The following is a 23,148-nucleotide window of genomic DNA, read 5'->3' as shown; positions in this document are numbered from 1 at the left end:
CCCACAAGACCGCAGGTAATCCTGAACTAATCAACATGGTAATTATGATCTCCTTAAGGATACAATTAATATGTTCAAGGCTTCTAATTGGTTATCAACTTCAAGTTTATACATATTAAGGCTTCTAAGGCATCATCCTTATCCCTAAGCAATTATACAAGATAATACCTCGTAAAATCATCTACGGAAGTTATAAACCATCTTTTACCATAGTGGTTTTGGGTTGAACTCATGTCAACTAGGCCTAACTGAATTAATTCTAAGGGATTAGTATTACTATGAGCATTTGTGCTAAAAGATTTTATAGCATATTCATTTCACTTTTGTGTTCAAGATCCAAACTAAATTTGGGTACGAAACCTATGCTAGGTAGTTTATACATTGACTTATAATTTTACGGTTCCAAGTCTACCATGCAAAACATTCAAAGACACACAAAAGAAAGCACAAGAATCAACTATGTTCACTTCATCAGATTTTCCTTCAAACTTATATAGACCCTAAGTCCTATAACTGTTGCCTAAAAAATCAATACCCTTAGTTATAACAAGTTTTCCACATTTAATTAAGATCTTCAATCTTTTACCATCTTCAAGAGAACAAGATACAATATTATTTCATATGCTCGGAACATGAAAACTTCATTCAGTGTGAGAATATTACAGATATGAACTTATGCTCGACCTTTCCCTTTTATGCAACCTCTGTCGCAGATGAGTTACTCATATATAGTTTCTCGACATCCCTTATCCTCTGATAAGAGGTGAACAGGTCTCTGTTTCAACAAACATACTTAGTGGCTCCAGAGTCCACCCACCAGTCTCTCACATTGGTTATTAAAATAACTTCCGACATCATGGTTCATTTTGTTTCAACTAAATTAGCATTAACTTTTTACTTATTAAGGTTTTATGTTGTCTACACTTTACTGCCATATGGCCAGGAATTTTACAAACATAACAATCACCCTTAATTAAAGTAATGCCGGATTCAGTTTTACGAAACATACCTTTATTATGAAGACTATGCTTAGAGTTGTGTTTGATGTTCTCGCCTTTGTCAGCTTTGGAAGACTTGTGTTCATCCACATGCGCTTGGTAGCCATGTTCCTTTTCAATTTCATGTCACAAACTTCGTTTATACTCTGACCACGAACACGGTAATTTCCCAATCACCTAATACACCATATCTCACAAACCTTAGTTCAGATAAAATATGAGTTTTGAAAATAATATCTAGATTTATAAACTTCGTTTAAACCACCATATCAAAAAACTCATGGTTACCCCATAAAAACTACTTTAGTTAACAACAAAATTCTGCTTGTCAGAATTTTTCAGGAACGTTTCTCAGTTTTGTAAAATATCAAAAAAATACTTTTACAACTCCAAAATTTCTGAAATTTTACGTGGGTAACTATCAGGATGTCTACTACTTTGTGTCAAAAGGGTTCATCGAAATTCCTTCTAGGTTAAGAGATAAACACGAAACTATACAGCTGACCAAAAATTCGTTTTTGTTTTTCACTCCACAATTAACATCCATGATTCACAAACCAACCAACCATTTTTTTATTATTACGAATACTAATGTCTTAAGATTGTTGGGTGCAATAATCAAAAACAAGTAAAAATCAAATAAGCAAAAGTTATTGATACTTAGCTCCTTTATAATGGAAGTGATCGATTTGATGAAATGAATGAGCTCCCTATATCTCCGCAACAGCAACAAGGCAAAACTTTGGAAAAATAGAGTGAGTCACGTGTTCAACACGTTTCCCTTAAGACATTAGCGCCCGGCTACACTCAAGAGTGATGCTATAGCCCTCACAGGACGGATATCTCCAGGATAAAACACCCTAATACACCTACTACTAGCATATGTAGTAGATGCTCAACTTGAGCTTGGCAACTCCAAAAAAACCATAAAGGAAAATCTCGAACGCTTGAGACAACAATATAAAATATTTTTTTCCCTTGGGGGTCCCTCTAAATATAGAGCAACCCCTTTCCCATAGATTTTACAAAAATAGCGAATTTGTTTATATAATTGACAAATACAACTTAAGAAGAAAAACTCCTCGATGTGGGACTAAAAGGTTTATATAGTTTCTTAAAACTACTAAAAATTGGAAACTCCACGATATGGGACTAAAAAGTTTCATTCACAAAATAAAACAATAAATTATAATTTTTTACTAAAACTTTAAAAAAATATTTTTTTATTAATCCTTTTCCAACAATCTATCAAGATGAGTGGTGAAAAGTTTATGAGGTTTATCACACACAAGATGTAATCGTTGAATATCATGTACCTCATTATCACGGAGGTTTATTACCTTGTCGATTTATTACCTTGTCGACTACATTGAAAAAACCTGTACGATTAATGGAATTGTGTCGTCTCCGTCTGTGCAGTTTTTTTATAGGGTGTTTGAAGCTTAAAGTTGGGAGAGAAGTCCAGATATACCTCCATCGTTTCGACAAAACAGAAGCTCGGACAGCATATATGGTACCGATGAAAGAAAATATGTGATGAATTAATGCATCTGGCAAATTGCTGATCCGGTCCTCGTCACTCGATCCGCGTCGGGATTTTTTGTTCATGGTGATACACAAACATGCAGAGAAAGAAGAGGTAGAGAAAATTTTGGTGGTGTGCGGACGGCTGAAGTTAAGTTCCAGTCGGTTTAGGGTTTTTTAAATAAAACTGAGGTTAGTCAGAAAAGGAAAAATGAGTGGCTCTTCCAGTGTTTGCGAGAGATCCAACTTTGGTTAAGGGCAGCTGTGAGATTCTTACAAGCACATCAGCTTTAACTCCCTAAAAACATGCAAAAATGGCCCAACTTCTAGCTCTAGCAGATGATAATCTAGCATATGAATTTCTTTCTGAAGGATTGAGGCGTTCGGGGACGAAATTCATCACACAATCAATAAAGGGATCACCCCCCCGGGTTCACTAATTCAACCATGATGTTCTACACAGAAAAAAAAATGGACTTATTCAAAATGGCATAAGAAATCTCAACAATTCACGAAAAAGAAAAAAAATGTGTACCATCCTTCCCCCTTTATCATAATATATAGCTCAATTGTTTCTAGTAAAGACAGTACTGGAAGATGAAAATCTGTAAAGAAATGATGGGAGCTGCTTTCCTGGAGATGGTGTTGCTGAAATCAGAAACAAATAATACTCACAGCTGCCATCATGTACATAGATTCTTTTGTTTTGAAGATTTAAAACCCTTTGATGTTCATATATATAGAAGCTTGTTCATAGTGTTTAAAAATTAAAATATTAATAGATGGAGCAAGGCGGTAAATCACAATTCATTTAGCTAATAGAGGTAACCACATCCATATAATTCTTCTTGTTTTGTTTTTGTTTTACAGCTTAAAGAATTAGGTATAAGAAAAACAACCCCAAACACATGATCATAAGTTCCATATAGCTAGTTATACCATATATTACATTGCACTAAATATTGAATTTGCACTCTCAAAATCCGTTGAATTTCCACTAAAGATATATGAACCAGTTTCAAAACCTTGTACGTCAAACGCACTGATAGTGGAAGTCGGATGCTGGTGACAATTTTGTTCTCCTCGAAACTTTATCAAGCCATCTAGACTACTTGCCACTTCTTTCATAATTGGCCTTTCATTGATATTCAACTTTAAGCATTTCTTTATAAGATTAGCAATACAAAAAATCTCATCTTTATCTCCTTCACTAACAACTTGGTCTTCTAAGATACTAAACAATTGATTTTGGTTCATTGATGATAGGAAATGAAATGCTAAATTTTGTTCAGTTCTCATTAATGAAATAGCTTTTTGGCCTGTTAGAAGCTCTACGAGAAGAACTCCGAAACTATAAACATCACTCTTCTCTGTGAATTGACCAGAATTGTAGGACTCTGGGTCTAAGTAACCCAAGGTTCCTTGCACCATTGTAGTTAAGTGGGTTTTATCCATAGAAATGGATCTAGATATTCCAAAGTCGGAAACTGTAGCCTTGTAATTCTCATCTAGTAGTATGTTGTCTGGTTTAATGTCTCTATGAAGTATCGGTGTGGAAGCGTCGGAGTGTAAATATGCTAGTGCTCCTGCAATCTCCCATGCAATTCTCAACCGATCTTTCCATGAAATTGATGATTCATTGCTATCCCCACCATGAAGATGGTATGAAAGGGTGCCATTGGATACAAATTCATAAACCAACAATGGAACCTCGGTTTCTAAGCAACAACCTAACAGTTTTACTATATGCCTGTGGTTAGTCTGAGAAAGAATGACAACCTCATTGATGAACTGAGCAACTTGGTTTTCATCCACAAGTTTAGACTTTTTAATTGCTACTATTCTACCATTTGATAACATTTCTTTGTAAACTGTGCCAAAACCTCCTTTGCCGATAATACGGTTGGGATTAAAATTATCGGTAGCCTTCTTTAATTCATCTGTACGAAAGATTTTGGATGCGTTCTCAATATTGCCACCATTAAAAGTGATCTTTTGTTTCAATAGCAATCCACCATTTCTTTTCAAATGTCTGTACTTTCTTTTTGCAACTCGATTGTACAACCAAAATCCAATTGCAATTAAAACCATTGCAAGGATTACGATTCCAACACCTGCAAGGACCAAGAAAGCAATTTAGGAGGCTGCAAAATTATACTATGAGGTGATCTTAATTATCTTCGCCCAGCTAATAATTAATTAATTAATTAACAGAGATGATAAACCTAATGATGCCACCATAATAACACTGTCACGTGTGCAACCCACTCCTAGTGCTCTACCATCACCGTGGTAACCTGGAGGACAATCGCAAAAATAACTTCCTAGTGTGTTAGAGCAAGTGGATCCCTCTTGGTATAAAGTACTTTCCTTGCATTCGTTGATATCTGCTTAGCCACATTCATCACGTTAGAAATCTAGCTTACAAAAAATATAGTAAATAAAATTAAAATATATTCATCATATATCATCCACAGGCTCACTGATTCACTCTTGGTCTTTTCGAAAATGGCCGAAGTGGTGAAAAGGAAATTAGTCAAACAACCTAAAGGTAAAGTTAGTTTGTACCTTGACATCCTAGATAAGGATTTCCTGTATATCCTTTTTCACAGTTGCAACGATAGCCAGGACCGTTAATAAACTCCATACAAACACTATTTTCTCCACAGGCATAAGAAGTCCTTTGAGCTGTTTCGCATGATACATTCTCAATTACCCAATCCAACATCATAGGTACGGTCGTTCCATTTGGGTTAATCTTGCCATGAATATCCCCAGTAAACTCCTTGTCAACAACAATAGCCTGACTGCAGGGATTAGCGGTCCAAGTCTTATTTATTGTATTTATACTCCCAACTTGAATTAGAAAAGATTTGAGTCCCGTAGGTACATCTGTTTGGCAACAACCGTAACCACCTGTACAAGACGTCAAATTAAAAACGACAGTTGAAGAAGTACTACAAATTGATGAACACCCAGTAGTACTGCTTGAATAATTTTTTGTGTTTTTCAGAGGAATGTAGGCCACGATATCACAACCCACGGCTAACAACTTACTGGGATTACTTGAGAAAGTGAAGGGTGAATCCTCTGCCAAATAAGGCTGGGGTTAATGGAGCCTTCACTTTTTCCACTTTCTTTATTGTAACAATTTGGTAGAGACCATCCCATGAATCGGATATAGTCCATTGTGAGTTCTACAACTTGAGCTGAAGCTGGACTTAGTTTAATGAATGGAATTTGGCTGGTACATGTGATCTCAAATGCTTTGTCATGGTAACAATTTGGACTACCCATTCCAAAAGGGTATGGAATGCTTACACGCCCACATTTATCTTGGCAACCCTGTCTAGAAATACTGCTATTACTCGTAGTGTGTGTACTACTCATCGATGCTGCTGATGCTGAAGCTGACATAGACGATAATAAAAATATGATCATCACTGAAAATATGAACCGTTGAAGATCTTGAAGGATAAGAAGAGAAGAAAGCATTCTAGCCATTGTGATTCACTTTTTTTAGTTGACAAAATGGAATGCAAGCAGAGAAGGAAGCTCGGTAGTGGGACTAGTTGTCAGTGTGGATGTGGAATGATAATGCAGGCCATCGTGTATATATCATGTGAGGTAACAATATTATGGTTCACATCATATAGTTGGAAGTGGATGGCAATAAATGAATACTAAACGGTATAAGTTCAAAACAAATTAAAGCTACCTTTACTGCGCTTGACTGAGTATGCACCGTCTAAAGTCTAGACTTAACTAGACTATTTTGACAATTCCGAGTAGCACAAATCAACCCATTTATTGATCCATATCAATGACATTTGATGCATTGACCGAGCAAAAAAAAAAGATATTTGATGCATTAATGGGTTTGTCTGGACTAAATTTGGTAATGATACTGGCAAATCACAAATATATGACACAATAAAAAAACTTAGAAAATGAGCCTCATGACATAATATATCTAGATGTGCCGTACTAGAGCTGGCAAACGGGCGGGACGGGTCTGGCTTGTGATCAACCCGCGGGTTACGGGTTAATACCAGCCTGAGCTCGCGGGTTGAAATTCTTCACGGGTGGTCATTTATCCTACCCGCGCCCGTCCCGGGTAAAGCTCGCGGGTTCACGGGTGCTCACGGGTGAACTGGTTTTTGTTGAGTTAACTCGCCAGAAACCGATTTTTGGGCTATTTCCGGCCATATTCAGCCCATCTAAAGTTCCTTTCCTACAACCTAAGTACCTAACATTCATCCAATTCATTTTTATATCAATTCAAAAACTCAAAATTACAAAACTAAACTAATTTTGCCTTTAAAGAAACACAGATACTACTATACTAGTCATTAGTAGTTTAGTACTTAAGTACTTTAGTTACAACTTACAGACTTACAGTTCATGAATCATGAATCATGATGATATTTCCAAGTTTCCAACAATGAAAATAAACATAGTTTCCAACAATGAAAATAAACCTCCGAGACTGTACCATATTAATAACCACTTCCTGCACAAAATATATATTGTGTGGTTAATCAAAAAAGTGTGAACTGTCAAAAAAAACATCTCCAATCTCTTTTCTATGCAAACTGGAGACATTGGTAAGTGATAAATAACTGTCTGTCCAAAAAACATTCTCTTTGAGTTGCTCCAACTATTCAATATGAATCTGTAATTTCAAGAAAAAATAAACCAAGCAAAAAAAAGATTCAAGTCAAAAACATGGAATTTGCATAATTACCCCGCTTTATATTGAAGAAGTACGCATACTAACTAGACGCATAAGAACTTACTTCCTCCACATCCTCCACTGCCCCATCCTCCACTGCGTCAGGTTCAAATCCTAATACATCTTCTTCAACAATCACATTGTCCTCATCCATATCTTCTTTTCCTACATGGATAAAAACAACCAATGTTATAGATAGGAATTAGACATTCAATAAATACAATATTACTGATTTTCTTACCAATTCCATATTCCCAATCACGAGTTGTTATTAACGCCTCAGCATTTTCAGGTAATAAGGAACTGCGAAATCGATCAATCACCCTTCCTCCAATGCTAAATGCAGACTCCGATGCGACGGTTGAAATAGGAATTGACAAAATATCCCCTGCCATTCTTGAAAGTACTGGATATTGTTGTTCATGGTTCTTCCAATAATTTAGGATGTCGAGTGAATTTAGACAACCTCTGTACGTCTCGCCAAGATATTCATCTAACTCTGACAAGTCAGTTAATACATTACCACCACGTTCCTGTGTTGCAACATATTCCTGCATGAAACAACCTAGAAGTGGGTGAACTATGAATATACGAGTCTTAAAAGTCTTAGAAACAAGCTAACACCATCACATATTATATCCACAGTTGAAAACAAGCTAACGCCATCACATATTACATCCACAGTTGAAAACAAGCTAAATCCAACAATGTAAAGCACTCATGTGACTGCACAGCAAAACAGCTTCATCGTCATAATGTGGCATTAAACTTACATCCTAAGGGATTTCACTGATTAGTAAAACCTACTCATGACCACAAACATGATACATCTTAGTTTAGAGCAGGAGGCAATATCTCTATATTGAGACATTCTATAAAGTGTGGAACACTTCCAATGGGTGGAGTTCCTGACACGAGAACCTAAACGTTCAGCTAATAGCTTGTCGATTCTTAGTATATAATCTAAAGGAAAATCATCTAACAAAGTATGTAATCAAGTTTAACCAAGAGAACATAAGAATCCCCAAAAACGGTGAATCCAAAACTCACAGTTCACTAAAGTATGTAATCTAAAGGAAGAGAAATAATTACAGTTCACTAACATGAATTAGAGTTAAGTAAGCTTTAAAATTACCTGAAAAAAGTCACTCCCTTCTTGGACAACAAAATTCCCACCATTTTGAACACCCAAATTTTGAGCTGCACAACTGTTGGAAGCTCTTGAACATGACAGGGTGTAATACTCATTAAAAAGTGCTTTTATATTATTATGGACTTTATTAACTTGACGTTCTAATTCTCTCTCATCAGCATACAACTTGGAGTAAGTAAATTTCACAAAATTCATTTTCGATCTAGGATCTAACACAACTGCCATAGCCAATATAGGACTCAACTCCTTCCAATAACTATCAAATTTTTCTTGCATCTCTTTTACCATGTTCCTAATGAATTCAAGATTACTTCTGCTCTCTTTCTTTAGTAACACCTGAACTTGACAAATTCTTTCAAAATACAGATTGGAAGTAGGATACTTACTACCAGAAAATATCTTTGTGAGTTCATGAAACACCTTGAGAAACTTTGTGACTACTTCAATTTGTTCCCATTCTTCATTAGTTGGACAGTCTTCATAGTCTGAATCCACCAACTTCAAATGAGAGAAAACTGGCTTATACAAGATACAACTATCTAACATAAGATAAGTTGAATTCCACCTGCATAAAACAAACATTCAGTGAGTATCTAAAAAAACATTAATACAATTCTCTAACTTTACAATTTATAACAGAATAAAAGTGGAATCCCACCTTGTCTTTACGTCTTGCCGAATACCTCTTTTAAGTCCAGACATTCCTAAAGTACCAACAATGTCCAAGAACTTTTGTTTTCTTACTTGGGACTTTTTAAGGGACTTTACTGTCGCTCGAATCTTAAGCACAGCTGGATCAATCTTCGTAAGTCCTTCTTTTACAATAAGAGCCAAGATATGAGCACAACAACGCACATGAAAGTATTTTCCATCATTCAACAAGATCTTCTTTGCAACAAGTCTACTCTTCATAATTCCAGCACAAGCTCCGTTATTTGCAGCATTATCCAAGGTGATGTTGGATACCTTGTCTTCAATTCCCCAATCTTCTATCATTGCAAATAACTTGGAAGAAAGGTGTTCACCTGTTTGAGGAAGTAGAAAGGGGAAAAGTTAACATGAAATTATATTTAAGATAATAAAGAAATAAAATTAAGGGATTTACCTGTATGAGGTGGTGGAAGGGGACAGAAATTCAGAAGCTTCTTTTGCAATATCCAATCTTGGTCAACATAGTGCGCAGTTAAGCTTATATATCCAGTAGTTGTTACAGAAGTCCACATGTCTGATGTTAGACATATCCTACCTGTAAGGATAAGCCATACACATTAGCACATCATATTAATGAAACACATATATCCATAAATTCTTTAGGAAAAGGCAATTTTGAATCATACCTGGAGCAAGTTTCAATCTGTTGCGAATAACTTCTTTTTGTGCTTTATGTTTCTTTACCACGTCGGCTTTCCCAGTATTCCTTGATATTGGTTTAAAGTCATCATTCAAATAAGCACATATATCCCTAAATTCTTTCCACTCCACCAAAGCAAATGGAACATTTCTTGCAATGAGTAAAGCTGAAAACAAATCCCGTAATTTCATTTGATCAATCTTGCGTAGACGGGTAGACAACTGGCTATTCTGTGAAGCTGCTAACATCATCTGCCCTACATCCATAGACTGACGTTTAAGGCACTTATGCCTTTTCATGGCTGAGGTTCCACCTCTTTGGCTTTCATATTTATATCCTACATTACAAGCCTTGCACACCCCCTTCGTTGTACCATCTTTATACTTAACAAGTTTAAAAAATTCCCAAACTTCGGATCTAAGTCTATTTTTCTTTCCACGTGCAACTGGTGTAGGTGCACAACCAACAGTTGGATCCTCATTCACAGAATCTAGCATCTCAGCATCATCATCATCATCTTGACCGTCACCACTCATAACATCGTTGTAATGGTCTGGTTCTGGTAACTCTTGTTCTTGTACACTTGACATCCTGAAATGGATGGAGCCACAAAGAACAAGTCAAAGAGTCATTCGGAAACGTGAAAATTATATAAACAGAAATTGAATAATATATATACATGTACATCCAACAAAACTATTATAGCAATCGGCCAACTAAGATCCCATAACTAACAGCCTTGGTTCTAAGTTCACATGATCAGGAAGATAAACATCACCTAAACTCAGTTTTGGAAACAACCAATTGATCTTCATTATACGGGGGAAAAGATACAACCATCATGATACATTGACCTGACCAACCAAACTTGCAATATTGTTGTTTAATAATAATGTTATAAGAAACATAGTTCAACAAAAATGCATTAACTCTGAGATCTGCAATAATGATGTTCATGCACATGTTTCCAAGAGTTTTCATGATTTACATGGAAGCAAGCACATATCATAAGCATCACCAGTCACCATGTTCACATTCCAACCGTATGCTACACAATTACATTCTCCCTTGATACCAAAAAAATAACTAAGAAATTAACAAGAGAGTTTATCCGAGACGGCCGAATATAAACAGCAGTTACAGCACCTAAACTCGATGTGCTACAACTATGAGCTTTACCATCAACATCCAAACATGATAAAATGTACCGAAACAAATATCATATCCATTTTCCTAGATCCGAACATGATATTAATTGCCAAAAAAAACACAAAACCAAACAGAAATATGTGGATCTCTCTATCTTCTTAAAGAGTACATGAAATTAATAAGAAGATGAATAAACAGGAGGTACAAACAAACCAGTACTAGTGTAGTGTACTTGTAGATTGGTGCTACTTCTCCCGAGGCTGGAAAAAAGAGCAATGGTATTCTTCCCTGCAACCCAAACACACGATCAGATGGTGATTGTGTACAGAAAGAATGAAAATTACCATAAAAGATAAAGAAGTCAAATTGTGTACAGATTTGCAAGTCTTGCAAGTATTTATACAATTGGAGCTCAGGCTTGTATTACCATAAAAAATCAACTGTCTATTGAAACCTAACCATATTTCAGAAATTCTAAATCTGTTGTAAGTATTTATACAATTCTTCTTCTAAGCATAATGCTCTGATGGTGGTGGTGCTATTTATGTTGCTGGCTGTGTTGGTGACTAAAAAGTATAGACTACCAATCTATTGAGAATTTGTCACTTGTATTAGTTGTTTGTGTAAAAGCTATCTTCATCAGGTGTATCATTGATTTCTAAGAGAAAGAGACATCACAGAAAAAATTGACCTACCAGTATCGTACCTAATAGTTCATCATATATAAACCTAATGTCAATGAAATTCAGACCTCAAATTCCACTACTGATATAGTCGAATATTCCAACCAAATCATACAGCTAAACAGAACATTGAAGAATAACTTGAACTGAAAAAGATGCAGTAACTGATAGCAATAACAACACATGGAGGCAAAAGGACTCACTCTCTCCCCAGTAGATTTAATCAAAGATGGTGCTTGATGTCCCCCCTGAGTTCCATGGAAAGGTTACAGATGAGATTTTGTTCATCACTAAACAGTAATTAAGTTGCAGGACAGAGAGACAAGAGTATTCAGATAAATTGTGGGGGACAAATCGATAAACACAACCAAAATTACCAATTAAAGAATCTAAATATCCTATGTGCAAACTACAGCAGAGATTACCAACAATAAAATTAGAATTGGGGAAAAAATGCTAGTATTTCATCTGCTGGTATGAGTATTCTCGGTAGACTGGATGAATAAAAAAAGTAAAGGGGTTAGATTTAAGAAATTAACAATTGATTGCCAAAACCCATGTTTTATTTTGATGATATTTACGAGAAAAGAAAAGAAAACTTACTTTTGATTGTAACTGTAAGAAGATGAAATCCGAAATTCAAACACGAGATCTGAAGTTAACCTTTACAGTGAACCTTTAAATACATGAGATCGATCTTCTTCTGCTGTTACACGAAAATTTCAGAGACAAAAAATGATATCTGGAAATAGTGAAGAGAAAAATCTTGGGTAAAACTTTGAAGTATGTTGTTGTTACCTGCTAGCCTTTAAACTTTGATCTTTAGATTTCAATTTGTTGTTCTGTGACTGTGATTCGTACCTGCCATCAAATTCAGAAGACTCAGCAGGGAAGAAGAAAAGAAGAGGATTAGAGGAAGAATGAAGGCCGCAGCAGCTTAGGCTTAGGGAGTTAGGGTTTCCTTCTTCGTTTTTAACTTTTTATATGAGGGAAACAAGATATTGTGACACGTACGTAACAGGCTTACATTACTGTGACACGTAGCGGTGGGGAATGAGCCGGGTTAACCCGCGGGTTTCACGGTACGGGCCGGGTTAACCCGTTTCTTCACAAGCCACTAAATATACAACCCGCGCCCGTCTTGTTTAGTTACGATCCGGGACGGGTGCGGGTTTTCACGGGACGGGACGGGCCAACCCGCGGGTTTTGGCTCGGATTGCCAGCTCTATGCCGTACTAAGTGCTGGTTAGAATTTAGAGTTATGGTCACCAAGACTATTTCTGCGTAAATGGGTGCCATAAATTCAGAAACCCACCTCACTGATCTTTATGAGAGGTCACCAGCAACCAACCATAGGTCCAAACTCCAAAGCCTACATAGGAATTCAGCTGCAACATCGGATGTTCCTGAAGGAACATAGGACGAGAGTTTTCGGATTGAGAAAACTTGGTCTTGGATTCGATGATAATTCCCTTAGAGGAGAAATGTTCCCCTAGGCAAGAATATATATAAAATCATGATAATATCTTTTGTGTTTACAACCGAAGTAAATGGAGATAATCTCCTAAAGCTAAATAAGGTAAGAGGATAATATAAAGTCTATTACACCCCCTTAATCTGAGCGGGCGAGGAACAAACGCTAAGACTAGAACGAAAGCGAACAAATAGTTGTCGAGGAAGCCCATTGGTAAAGATGTCAGCATATTGGTTCTCAGAGGGAACATGTAAGACTTGAATGGCACCAATACGGACTCTTTCACGAACAAAATGTATATCAATCTCCATATGTTTGCTGCGTTGATGTTGAACAGGATCTCCAGACATATATATCGCACTTACATTGTCACAGTAAACAATAGTAGCACGTCGTAGAGGTAGTTGGAGCTCTATAAGGATATGGTGAAGCCATGTTGTTTCAGCAACCGCATTTGCTACTCCCCGGTATTCAGCTTCAGCACTGGATCGAGAGACTGTGGCTTGACGCTTGGAGGACCAAGAGATGAGATTGTCACCAAGAAAGGCACAAAAACCAGATGTCGATCGTCGAGAATCAGGACAACCCGCCCAGTCAGCATCAGAGTATGCTGTTAAGCCAGAGATAGAGGAGACCGAGAGAAACAGTCTGTGGTTGATGGTGCCCTGAAGATAGCGAAGGATTCGCTTGAGAGCATGCATGTGAGGCTCACGGGGATCATGCATAAATAGACATACCTGCTGAACTGCGTATGCAATATCTGGACGAGTAAAAGTGAGGTACTGAAGAGCACCTGCTAGACTTCTGTATAGAGTGGGATCCGAAATTACCGGGCCAGAGGTAGCACTGAGCTTGGAATCTGTGTCGACCGGAGTAGCCACTGGATTACATTTTGTCATGGAGGCACGCGCGATGATGTCCTGTGCATATAATGACTGAGACAAAAATAATCCTGAGGAGGAACGAGTAACAGTGATACCCAGAAAATGATGTAGTGGACCAAGGTCAGACATAGCAAACTCTCTCTTCATCAAATCAATGAAGCGGCATAGGAGAGCATCGGTAGAGGCAGTCAAAATAATGTCATCAACATATAAAAGTAAGTATGTCGTTTCAGATCCTAATTGATAAACAAAAAGTGAGGGATCACATACACTATCACGGAAACCACAACCTGTGATAAACTTGAAAGATCTCTGAAACCACGCCCTGTGAGCCTGCTTGAGGCCATAGAGAGATCTACGTAATCTACATACGTAATCAGAGTGAGCAGGGTCAACAAATCCTGGAGGTTGATGCATATAGATTGTCTCGGTTAGATCACCATGAAGAAAAGCGTTCTTGACATGTAGTTGATGTATGGGCCAAGATCGTGATGTAGCAATAGTGAGAACAGTACGAATAGTAGCAGGTTTAACAACTGGACTAAACGTTTCAAAACAGTCAACCCCAATTTGTTGAGATTTGCCATTGGCAACAAGACGAGCCTTGTGACGCTGTAGGGATCCATCAGCGTTATATTTATGGCGAAACAGCCACATAGAACGAATAACATGAGCATCACGTGGTCGTGGTACAAGTTCCCAAGTATTAGTTTTCAACATAACATTGTACTCGTCTTTCATGGCAGCATTCTAGTTTATGTCCCTAAGAACATACAAGTGAGAAGGGGGAGTATGAGAGATATGACGTAAAATACCACGGGAGGCACGAGTGACAGGTCGAGTGGGAGTTGTAGGTATGGTAGGAGCCGAAGGTGTTGTGGCTGAGGGTGACACTGTAGTGGGAGTGGTAGTTGGATTAGAGGGAGCGGGAAGATTTTCTGTAGAAGGGAGAGTGTAAGTAGGAGGTGGCAGGGTATTGTGCTGGGAAGTAATGGGAGTGGGAATGGAGACAGGGTACGGTGAAGTAGGTGAGGAAGAACGGTGGTCTGCAGTGGGATTGGTAGAAGGTGGTCGGTGTTCTGTAGTGGGATTGGAGTGAGTGGACGTTTGTCCGTGGAAGGGAGAATCGAAGCTGGAGGTGGCGACACTACAGTAGGTGACGAAGAAGTTGGACGGTGGTCTGTAGGGGGAAAATTGGAAGCAGGAGGTGGAAGATTGTCTCTGTTATGTTGGGATGTAGTGGTAGTGGGGACAGGTTGTTGTGCAGTAGGTGAGGAAGAAGGTGGACGGTGGCCTGTAGGGGGACAGTGGAAGCTGGAGGTGGAAAAATGTTTCAGCTGGGGAAGGTGAAGAGGCGGAAGTGTTAAGACGCCGGTGTGGCGGTGTGTAGGGATGTGAAGTGGGTGAGGAAGAGGTGACAGTGGGATTGGTGGGAGGAGGATTGTATGAAATATAGGGGGAATGAAGTGGAGAAGAAGAGGTTTCATTTTCGGATAAGGGTGTTGGTGGATCAGTGAAGGGAAAAACGTTCTCGTCAAAAGTCACATGACCGGAAATGATGATCTTATTTGTGGTAAGATCAAGACAGCGGTATCCACGGTGGTTGGGAGGAAAACCAAGGAAGACACATTTAGTGGAGCGGGGACAAGTTTGTGAGGAGAGATTTGGATAGCAAAGACAACCAAACGTACGAAGATGGTGATATGTTGGTTGGCGTTGATAGAGAATAGACACACGAGAGGAAAAATTTAAGATTTTTGTGGGAAGAATATTATGAAGATAAACAACCATAAGTAGAGAATATACCCAAAATTTTGGTGGAACGGAAGCGTGGGACATAAGGGTGCGGGTGATATCATTGACACGGCGTATCATGCGTTCGGCCTTGCCATTTTGAGAGGAAGTTTGGGGGCATGAAAAATGAAAGATAAGACCATCAGTACGAGCAAAATTATGGAAAGAAGGGTTGTCAAATTCACGTCCCATGTCACATTGAAAACATTTAATTTTACGCTCAAATTGGGTTTGAACAAGAGAACGAAATTCCAAAAACTTTTCATAGACTTGGGATTTAAATTTTAAAGGATAAACCCAAAGATAGTTGGTGAAATCATCTAGAAAGATAAGATAATAACGGAAACCGGTATCAACATGTAATGGAGATGTCCATAAATCACTATGAATGATATCAAATGGTGCAAAAGTATTGGAATTTGATTCATAAAAAGGTAATCAAACATGTTTACTAACTTGACATGAATGACAAAGTTTAGAATGTTGATTCTTATTACAATGAATATAATTATTGGTACGAAGAACATCTAAAACAGTCTTGCCGGGATGACCAAGGCGGCTGTGCTAAATATCTGGCGAACAGACAGCAAGAGAGATGGGGGAAGACTGGGACGATATTTTTGGTGGCACGACAGAGTTGGTGATAGGGTAGAGCTCCCCGGAACTATTGCACCGAAGGATAATCATCCTCGAACTCAGATCTTTCACAGAAAAACCATATGGATCAAACTCAACAGACACACGATTATCAGTGGTGAACTTACGAACGGTAACTAAATTTTTGATAATATCGGGAACAACAAGAGTATTTTTGAGTTGAAGGGTGCGATAAGGGAGGTTTATGAGATTGGTACCACTAGCAGTAACTGGAATGCTATTGCCATTGCCAACTAAGATAGACCGTACAGTACTAGAATTGGAAACGTTACGTAAAGTACCTGAATCAGCAGTAAGATGCGAGGTAGCACCAGTATCCGTATAGAAAGCGTCATCAGGTTGATGTAGATGCATAGAAGTATATGCCTCAGCAATGTCTGTGAGCTTCAATGGTTCCGTCGCCATTGATTTTAATGGTTTAGAGAAAATAGGATCGTAAGGGGCTGATACCATCTTGGATTTGATGATAATTCCCTTGAGGAGAAATGTTCCCCTAGGCAAGAATATATATAAAACCATGATAATATCTTTTGTGTTTACAACCGAAGTAAATGGAGATAATCTCCTAAAAGTAAATAAGGTAAGAGGATAATATAAAGTCTATTACTTGGATATTGTTCAGTCCACTATTTCTGGTCAAGTTAAAATTCATTTTAATTTGATTGATTTATACTGTAATTTTTATATTATCTGAAAAAGAATGGACATGGGACTGGTTATACTCAGCCAGGTCAATTATATCCAAGACTAGACTCCATTAAATGGATAGGTAGGCTTTGTCTCTGTCAAGTCTGCTTATATATTCATATTACTTATGTCATAGAAATGATGAAATAAAAGAAGTTGGTTGGTTTTAATGCAATGCCGGCCAGGGATCAAAATTTTCCTTTGAAGTTAGAAGAAAATTTTTGATTTTTTTTTTTATAAGAAAAGGGAATGCATTAAAAATTACTGAACTGATACATTGTTTTTATCCTTATCTAGTTTTTCTTGCAAGAAATTTGGAGGATTGATATATGAACTACCATTATGAATTCTCGAGTGTTTTTCTAAACAGTCTGCTACACTGTTAGCATCTCTCTTTACCTGAATACATGACCAATTTGGATAGTTTTTCGAAATAGAAATGCATTTTTGAACAACATTATTTGTTGTCCATTTTATTGCTCCTAAACTACCATTGATGGCATTGACCACATTAATACAATCTCCTTCTAACTCCAGAGATTGTATATTTTTTTCTTTAGCCCACTTCATAACTTCAAAAGCAGCTATAGCCTCTGCCTTCTCTTCATCTACTGCTTTACCCTTTTCTCCTGCTGCTCCACAGAAGACACCTGCATTATTTCAGAGAATTAGTCCATAGCCAATTGGTTGATTTATGGATATAAAGGAAGCATCAAAGTTTAATTTAAGAAATTGATCAGCTGGAGCCTTCCATGTACTTGATACATTTACTGTAGTAGTCCTTGTCACTGACATTGCTGCATTTTCACAATCATGAATAAAGTCTCTTACAGAGTGGATAAAGCTAGTAAGGTTTAATTGCTTCTTATCAAAAACTATGACACATCTTTCTCTCCATATACACCAAAAAATACAACACATATATCTGATTCTAGCCTGCATAGAAGCCTCCCAGAAATTGTTAGCAGTGAACAAATATGTTAACCAAGAACAAATGTTATAACTTAAAGGCAAAGGTACTATAGTATGGTCAATAGAAAACCAAATTCTTTGAGAGACAGGACAATCCATAAGAAAATGTCGACAAAATTCCTCAACACTTTTACACATAGGACAAGTAGGTTCAATATTGCTAATATCCTTGTGAAGTTTGTCTCTTGTAGAGACACAATTCTGAATAATCCTCCAAACAAAATGAAGAACTTTGGGAGGCAACTGAAATTTCCAGAAAGTTTTCCAGGGAAAATTTATAACAGGGGGTGTTAAGAATTACCTCAGAATCCTGCAATAAAATATTATAAGCAGATTTGACAGTAAAACTTTCATTCCTAGTACCCAACCATCTAAGTTGATCTTTACCCATAAAAGGTATTCTAATCCTCAGAATTTGTTCAACCACATCATTAGGAAATAAAGCATATAACAGATTTGCATTCCAAGTTTTGGTATCATTATCTATTAATTGAGAAACCTTAGTTATATGGATAGAATATTTATCACTAGGGACATGAGTTTTCAGACTAGGTATCCAAACATCTTTCCAGATGTTAGTATCTTTACCATTGGAAATTTCCCAGCAAGAGTTTTGTTTAGCTATCTCAAGGCCATGACAAATCCCTCTCCAGATCCAAGACCCATTACTACTTATGGAATCAGACAATGGGTTGAAATTAGGGAAGTATTTATGGGCCATAATTTGCACCCACAAAGCATCATGTTCATTAACTAATCTCCAAGCAAGCTTAGTAAGAAGGGCTTTGTTATATTCAGCAGCTTTCCTAATATTTAAACCGCCTATATGTTTAGGGCTAGCCACTACATTCCAATATTTAGGGAACCATTTTCTACCATTACTATCCTTGTTCCAGAAAAAATTTCTTTGGCATAGGGAAGACAACCATTTGATGGGTTGTTATAGATCCAAGAACTGTTTGAGAAAGCACAGTTCTACCAGGTTGATTAAAATGTTTAGATTTCCATAAAGATAATCTACCATCAAATTTAGAAAACATACCTGAAAAAGACTCACTTTTATCCTGTTGCAGCAATAAAGGAACACCTAAATACTCATCTTGTAAAGCCATATTTTTAATATGCAAGATTCTAATGATTTCCTGCTTCACCTGATTATCAGTTTTTTTACTAAAGGCCATGGAAGATTTATCAAAGTTAATGGCTTGACCAGAAGCTTTACTAAAATCATCAAGAATAGTATTTAGATTTCTTACCTCATTAATATTTGCTTTCATAAAAATTAAGCAATCATCTGCAAAAAATAAATGTGAGATAACAGGGGAAGACTGAGTCACTTTAATACCTTTTATCTTGTTTTTTTCTTGAGCATCAATAAGATTTTTGGATAAAACATCCATACACAAAATGAAGAGGTAAGGAGACAGAGGATCACCCTGTCTCAACCCTCTAATTGGCCAAAATTGATCACCAGGAACACCATTAAGCAAAACAGAGGAAGATACAGTAGAAACACATTGGTTGATTAAATGACACCAATCATCACAGAAACCTAGAGCTTTAAGACAATCCCCTAAGGAAGGACCACTCTATCCTATCAAAGGTCTTAGACATATCTAATTTCAGGGCCAGAAGACCTTTTTCTGATTTGTGTTTCTTCGTAGTATCAACTAGCTCATGGGAAATCCCTAAGGAAGAATACAATTTAACATCAACCGCCCTCTTTGTAATACAATGAATGTTGAAACTTGATATTGAGATGTGCTTTTGCTAAAGCCATCTATGACTCTCAAGTCTTTTCCTTTGGTGCAACCCGAAGATGGCGTGTTAGTTGGACGAAAGATGTTGATAACAAAGATTTCATTGCTTATACTCTTTGATATACTATTTTGGAAGTACAGGTGCAAGTTGTATTTGAGAAAGTTGCATTCAAAGTCATCTTAAGAATTCCAAAGGCTTAGCTGGGGAATTAAATCAAAAACATTTGATCGAAAAATCTAGGAGTTAGCAGTAGTACTGAACCATTTTCCGGGAGTGGTTTGATTTAAACTTTGAATAACACTGAACCACATACTTACAAATCAATGGCGAGATTTACCTACAGATTTGGTCCGGCATTCTTTCTAGTTAATTGTTTTTTGTTGTGTTTCTACATAGGCCAAACCCTGACTACCCCAACTGTTCCATCCTTTTATATAATTTTGCAACATTTTGAGGGTGTAGGTTGCCCGTGATGATGATGTAAATATGAAAAGATTTATGGGTCTTAAGAAATGTACTTGTAAGAATTCCCAGAAATAAAGGCGGGACTTGAATGGCCACTAATTCAAATCAGTTGAATGGACGGTTTTCAACTTTGAATGAACAAAAACTATTTTTTGTTTTTTGTCGCTATTTATTTTGAGAACTCTACAAATCTACATTTTGCTTAAGAGAAATAAATTACAGAGGAATTTTGAGAGAGGAATTTATATATAGATAGAGAAGAGAAAATGTCGTGGCAAACATATGTAGATGAACACTTGATGTGTGAAACAGAAGGACATTATCTTACAGCTGCTGCAATCATTGGTCATGATGGAAGTGTTTGGGCTAAGAGTGAAAAGTTCCCCGAGGTTTTCATTTTTCTTATATTCTTTTCATTTTAAGGTCTAATTTTCATCAGATTTTTGTTCCATAGACTATGAACGGTCTATGGAATTATAGCGTTTTTTATTTTTTTTATTTATCTTTTTTATTTTTTTTGCAGTCTATAATTTGTTTTGGGTATTGGAATTAAAATCATGGGGATGGGGTACATATCTAACTTTAGATTGGGATCTTTGGGATTAGATTTAGGAAGTTTACTATGGATTCACAAGGATTGTTGCAATCAGTGGAGATGATTTTATATGATTTTAATGCTCGTTATACCTAGGATGATCCTTTGTGCCCTTTTCTGATTTTGCAGTTTAAGGCGGAGAACATTACAGGTATAATGAAAGATTTCGATGAACCAGGGCACCTTGCCCCAACCGGCTTATTCCTTGGTGGCACAAAATATATGGTAATCCAAGGAGAGCCTGGAGCTGTGATCCGTGGAAAGAAGGTGATCTATTTAAATCGCATTAACATGATTTGCGTTTTTCTCTATTCCTTGCACACAATCTTTTGGATCGTGCTTTAAGGGTTTAACATCAAAACTCTTATACTAGCTTATAGCTCGGTTGCATTTTCCATGCTTCGATTTTGGGACTCCTGAGTATTGTGAATCTTACACAAATAGATCAACATGTTAAACGGAGCAGACTAGCATGCTACTACGACTGTATGCCATTATACTTGAATTGAACCGCGATAAACACCAAGTTTCTATCGAGAGCAGCCTTTTCAAATGTTTGTTTGTTACGTTCTCACGAATATTTGCTAACAGTACGCTGTATTGTTTTGTTATAATTTGTAAAGGGTGCGGGTGGTATCACCGTAAAAAAGACTACTCAGGCTCTGATCGTTGGTGTGTACGACGAACCAATGACTCCAGGACAATGCAACATGGTTGTGGAAAGGTTGGGGGATTACCTCATTGAACAAGGCCTTTAGGTGGTCTATGAATTTCATACTTTCTTCTGGTTCTTTTTGTCTTTCGGATGTACTTTGTTTTTAATCTTTGTTGTAAGTTCAAATTTTGTTGCATGTTACGACTCTAAGCTTGCAAGATTCTTCCTTAATATATGCTGCCTTCATTAAATTGAATTGGCAGTAGAATTTGTGCAGACAATATATCCTTTTCATTTGTGAGCATATGAAATGGTAGTTTTCTTATTTGCACATTGTTCGAACATTTTTGATCTAACATCATCATATATGTATGGTTGGTTGTGATGATACTCGCAACAAAGAAAATAATTGATAAATTAAAAACTTGTTCAAATTAACTACGAAGAGGGATCCCCTCACATTCTTATTATCACACTATCTCACATGTTGGACGTCATTTTTACAAATAAAACCAAACCGTAACGGATTTGAAGCTAATACTTTAGGGATATACTACTATTACATAGCTCTACGATCCTACAAAAAATGAGCCGTTGAAAATCAACGAATTTCTGGCCGTCGAAATTAAGACCGGTAGATTGTGAGGTTTTATATTTCAGAATGTGTTCATTTTTGGTAGGCATGTAGAACTTGATAAGAGGAACATATCCTCACAAATATTAGCTTCAAATATATTACGGTTTGGTTTTTATTCACAAAAATAACGTTAACGTGTGAGATAGTGTGATAATAAAAGTGTGAAGGGATCCTTCCTCATTAAAAACGTAGTGTACATACTTAATTGTGATGCTGCTAGACCAAAAATATTCAAACAACGTGCAATCAAATATTTTTCCCATAAAACCACCAATGACTTATGGGTCTTACTTGTTCCCGATCATATTCTATAGTCACTTACATTCCCTTACATACCAATTGCTAAAAAAGTAAAAAGGAAGAGAAGGAGTAAAAGTAAAGGTAGAAGAAAGAAAGAAAAAGAAACTGGGTCTAATAAGCAACCTATTTCTCTTGAGCAAGTTTATATACAAAAAGTCTTCACGGACGGCATGGAAAAACCATGTGGAAACATGGTTTATATATCCCATGAGCTTATTATTGGACCGTGCACCTTAATTTGCCAGTTACGTGTCTTGTCTTGTATTACAGTTTTTCTATTTTTTTCTATCACTTTTACATAACAAAGTGATCATGTTTTTCTCTTTGTAAAATGGTTTATTTTCTCCTTAATCTAACTGTGTCACTTTATCCCTACATGAGGCAAAGCAATAGAACATATAGAACTGCGCGAACATACTATTCTTGGCTCTCATAAAGTTTTCATGTCTTAAGGTTGACGAATCCGAAGGCCTTTTCGGATCATGGTCTCTAAATGTGTCCAAATATTAGGGGAATAAATGCATGAACAGACACTAAAGCATGAGTTATGATCAAGTGATAAATTCCTAGCAATTCAGTATTCATGCATTCAAGATATATTAGCATGTACCCAAATTTTGTTCTTTCCTCTATAAATACACTCGCCGAATGACCTTAATTCAAATCATCAAGTA

At 36.9% G+C, this 23,148-nt stretch overlaps 2 protein-coding genes and 1 long non-coding RNA gene across 3 annotated transcripts; 1 reads left to right on the top strand and 2 right to left on the bottom strand.

Annotated features, from left to right (window-relative positions):
* Positions 1-3,467: 3,467 nt before the first annotated feature.
* LOC113352081 (wall-associated receptor kinase-like 5) lies at positions 3,468-6,026 on the bottom strand. Its single transcript, XM_026595952.1, has 5 exons — positions 5,580-6,026; positions 5,413-5,438; positions 5,091-5,329; positions 4,748-4,819; positions 3,468-4,636 (listed from the first exon to the last, which is right to left on the bottom strand). Exons 1-5 carry the CDS (start codon positions 6,024-6,026, stop codon positions 3,468-3,470), a joined length of 1,953 nt encoding a protein of 650 aa, XP_026451737.1.
* Positions 6,027-11,869: 5,843 nt separating this feature from the next.
* Positions 11,870-12,478, bottom strand: LOC113354026. The gene is made up of 3 exons (XR_003361646.1): positions 12,392-12,478; positions 12,197-12,299; positions 11,870-12,087 (listed from the first exon to the last, which is right to left on the bottom strand). It is a non-coding gene; the product is annotated as an uncharacterized LOC113354026 (long non-coding RNA).
* Positions 12,479-20,474: 7,996 nt separating this feature from the next.
* Positions 20,475-21,868, top strand: LOC113354025 (profilin-2). Its single transcript, XM_026597478.1, has 3 exons — positions 20,475-20,676; positions 21,012-21,149; positions 21,506-21,868. The coding sequence occupies exons 1-3, from the start codon at positions 20,554-20,556 to the stop codon at positions 21,638-21,640; spliced, it is 396 nt and encodes a 131-aa protein (XP_026453263.1). The 5' UTR covers positions 20,475-20,553; the 3' UTR covers positions 21,641-21,868.
* Positions 21,869-23,148: the final 1,280 nt, after the last annotated feature.

The sequence above is a fragment of the Papaver somniferum genome, chromosome 2, assembly GCF_003573695.1.
Source record: "Papaver somniferum cultivar HN1 chromosome 2, ASM357369v1, whole genome shotgun sequence".
Classification (NCBI taxonomy): domain Eukaryota; kingdom Viridiplantae; phylum Streptophyta; class Magnoliopsida; order Ranunculales; family Papaveraceae; genus Papaver; species Papaver somniferum.
Note: the sequence above shows the minus strand (reverse complement) of the source record. Positions and strands in the feature narration are given on the sequence as shown.

What these genes read in the sequence shown, in the direction of transcription:
- LOC113352081 (XM_026595952.1), bottom strand. Translation starts at nt 6,026, where the DNA reads ATGGCTAGAATGCTTTCTTCTCTTCTTATCCTTCAAGATCTTCAACGG. An exon ending in ACGGTTGTTGCCAAACAGAT is followed by an intron (nt 5,330 to 5,412) that starts GTACCTACGGGA and finishes TAATCCCTGCAG; the next exon opens with TCAGGCTATTGTTGTTGACA. An exon ending in TATTATGGTGGCATCATTAG is followed by an intron (nt 4,637 to 4,747) that starts GTTTATCATCTC and finishes TGGTCCTTGCAG; the next exon opens with GTGTTGGAATCGTAATCCTT.
- LOC113354025 (XM_026597478.1), top strand. Translation starts at nt 20,554, where the DNA reads ATGTCGTGGCAAACATATGTAGATGAACACTTGATGTGTGAAACAGAA. An exon ending in AGAGTGAAAAGTTCCCCGAG is followed by an intron (nt 20,677 to 21,011) that starts GTTTTCATTTTT and finishes CTGATTTTGCAG; the next exon opens with TTTAAGGCGGAGAACATTAC. An exon ending in CTGTGATCCGTGGAAAGAAG is followed by an intron (nt 21,150 to 21,505) that starts GTGATCTATTTA and finishes TAATTTGTAAAG; the next exon opens with GGTGCGGGTGGTATCACCGT.